The sequence below is a fragment of the Glycine max genome, chromosome 3, assembly GCF_000004515.6.
Source record: "Glycine max cultivar Williams 82 chromosome 3, Glycine_max_v4.0, whole genome shotgun sequence".
Taxonomy (NCBI): domain Eukaryota; kingdom Viridiplantae; phylum Streptophyta; class Magnoliopsida; order Fabales; family Fabaceae; genus Glycine; species Glycine max.
In genome coordinates this window covers 10192158-10194263 of record NC_016090.4, presented here as the reverse complement: position 1 = coordinate 10194263, position 2106 = coordinate 10192158, and the positions used below count along the sequence as shown (strand labels likewise).

The following is a 2106-nucleotide window of genomic DNA, read 5'->3' as shown; positions in this document are numbered from 1 at the left end:
GGTATACGCCTTCAATAAATTATAGAAGTTATATTATACCTTACAAAATCCAAAACTAGTTGACTTTTAATGATACACCAGGACATTAGTTCACTGTTCGAACACGTCGATTCCACTGGCCGGTGGTATTGAGCATTGAATTCCACCAGCCAGTCTTCATAATTCCAATCATTTCCACTACTCTTCTGAGAAGTAACAGGGAAACTTCGAACTTGTTTCTTTTCCTTTTTCCCATTGTTTTCTGAGAGCCTTCACATCCACAAAATATGGTATCACAGAAGGAACCGAGAGGGAAGCTAAACTAAAATTGGTCTCAGTCACATATGTGCTTTACCAATTCTTTCTCCCATTCCTTTAACTTCAATTCGGTGTGCCCACTTCTTGTTTCATCTAGTTTGGGTTAAAGTGTGGTGTCGGTTTGCTTATATGATGTGCTGGTAGTTCATTGGTGAAAATCTCATAGGTATTTAACCTCTCAAAATTCCAACACATCGATCTCTTCCCATCCACCAAACCAATTTTCCAATTCAAGATGACACAACAACCGGACTTCAGTTGGATGGTTCCCATTGAAGTGATGCTGGGTGCCCTCTACCACGGACAAGTCCAAGCCTGCAGCATCTCAAGCGTCACGGACGAGCTTCGAAGCCCGAACGAGGCGGCTTTCAAGCCAAAGGAGGTCTCCATAGGACCCTTGCACAGAGGAACCACGAGGCACGTGCAGCTAATGGAAGAGACAAAATGGCATTACATGCGCGAATTTCTCGACAGAAGAGGCACGCAGGAGCAGAACAGAAGATCGGAGCGGAGGCTCAGAGAGTGTGGCACCGATATCCTCAAGCTGGATAAGATAATCATGGCATGCTATGGAGGTAACATCAGATCAGAACCGCAAGAGTTGGCTAAAATAATGATTGTAGATGGTTGTTTTCTGTTGGAACTCCTTATCAGGCTTGGTGATTTTATATGTAACAATAGTAGTAGTTATGCAAATGACCCTATACTGAAAAATGAGGAGAAGATGGTGTCTGTTCTGAATGATATCACATTGCTTGAGAACCAAATTCCATTCATTGTTCTCAAGAAGTTGTATAGGAAGGTCTTTCCCGATGGCAGTGACATCAACAACGATAACCGGGTTGCTGATATCGTTTGCAAAGCTTTTGGTTACACTGAGGTGAAAGCCCCGGTCCACATACTTCACTTGATGCATTTGTCCACAGTTGAACAGACTCAGCAAGAGGGTAAACGCGTGGAGCAAGAACTATTGCGCTGCGCCACGAGACTTCAAGCTGCAGGAGTAGAAATTAAAGCTGCAAACACCATTGCTCGCCATAAGTTGGTGGATTGGTTCAATTTTGAGATAAGTTTCAGTGACAGCGTGTTGCGGATTCCACCGCTGTATGTTAAGGACACTACAGAAGTGAGGTGGAGGAATTTGATCGCGTGGGAGCAGAGCAGAATTTGGATCAGATGTAAATACACTTCGTATGCATTGTTCTTTCAAGGTTTGGTTTGTTGTAAGCATGACATTGAGCTGCTTGAGAAGAATGGGGTGATAGTGAACAAGGCCGGGAAGAGCACTGATGAACTGCTGGATCTGTTTCGAACGATTGCGAAGGGAGCAGAGTACATGGATTCGAGCTATAGCGAAATTGGTGCGAGGTTGAACATGTACAACAGGGGAAAAATCACAACTGCATTTCAAGGATTGCCTGTAGTCACTTGGCACAAGTGCAGACATGTTTTGCAGATCATTGTTTACTATTGGGGAAACTGGTACAGAATTTTGATACGCGATCATATTCCCACGGTGTGGAAATTCATAGGAGTGTTGGCAGCTGCTGCACTTCTTGTTCTCACAATTATGCAAACCTATTACTCATCCCGCAATAAAGACTGATTTAGTGTTTTCTAATTTCAGCAAGTTTCCTTCAGCAAATGTGAAATCAAGTGGAATCATGTGTCTGTTAATTGATTGCCTTTTCCTGGATGAGTAAATCAAAATCTTGACATTGTGGAATCATGTGCCTGGTATATTGGCTTTTACCAAATGAGTGAATAGAAAATCTTGTTTTGTTCTAGGAATAATGTTTTTGCTAGTTA

At 42.6% G+C, this 2106-nt stretch overlaps 1 protein-coding gene across 1 annotated transcript; it reads left to right on the top strand.

The window, feature by feature from the left end:
* Positions 1-532: 532 nt before the first annotated feature.
* Positions 533-1903, top strand: LOC102665561 (UPF0481 protein At3g47200). Its single transcript, XM_006577423.2, has one exon. It carries the CDS (start codon positions 533-535, stop codon positions 1901-1903), a length of 1371 nt encoding a protein of 456 aa, XP_006577486.1.
* The last annotated feature ends 203 nt before the right edge of the window (positions 1904-2106 follow it).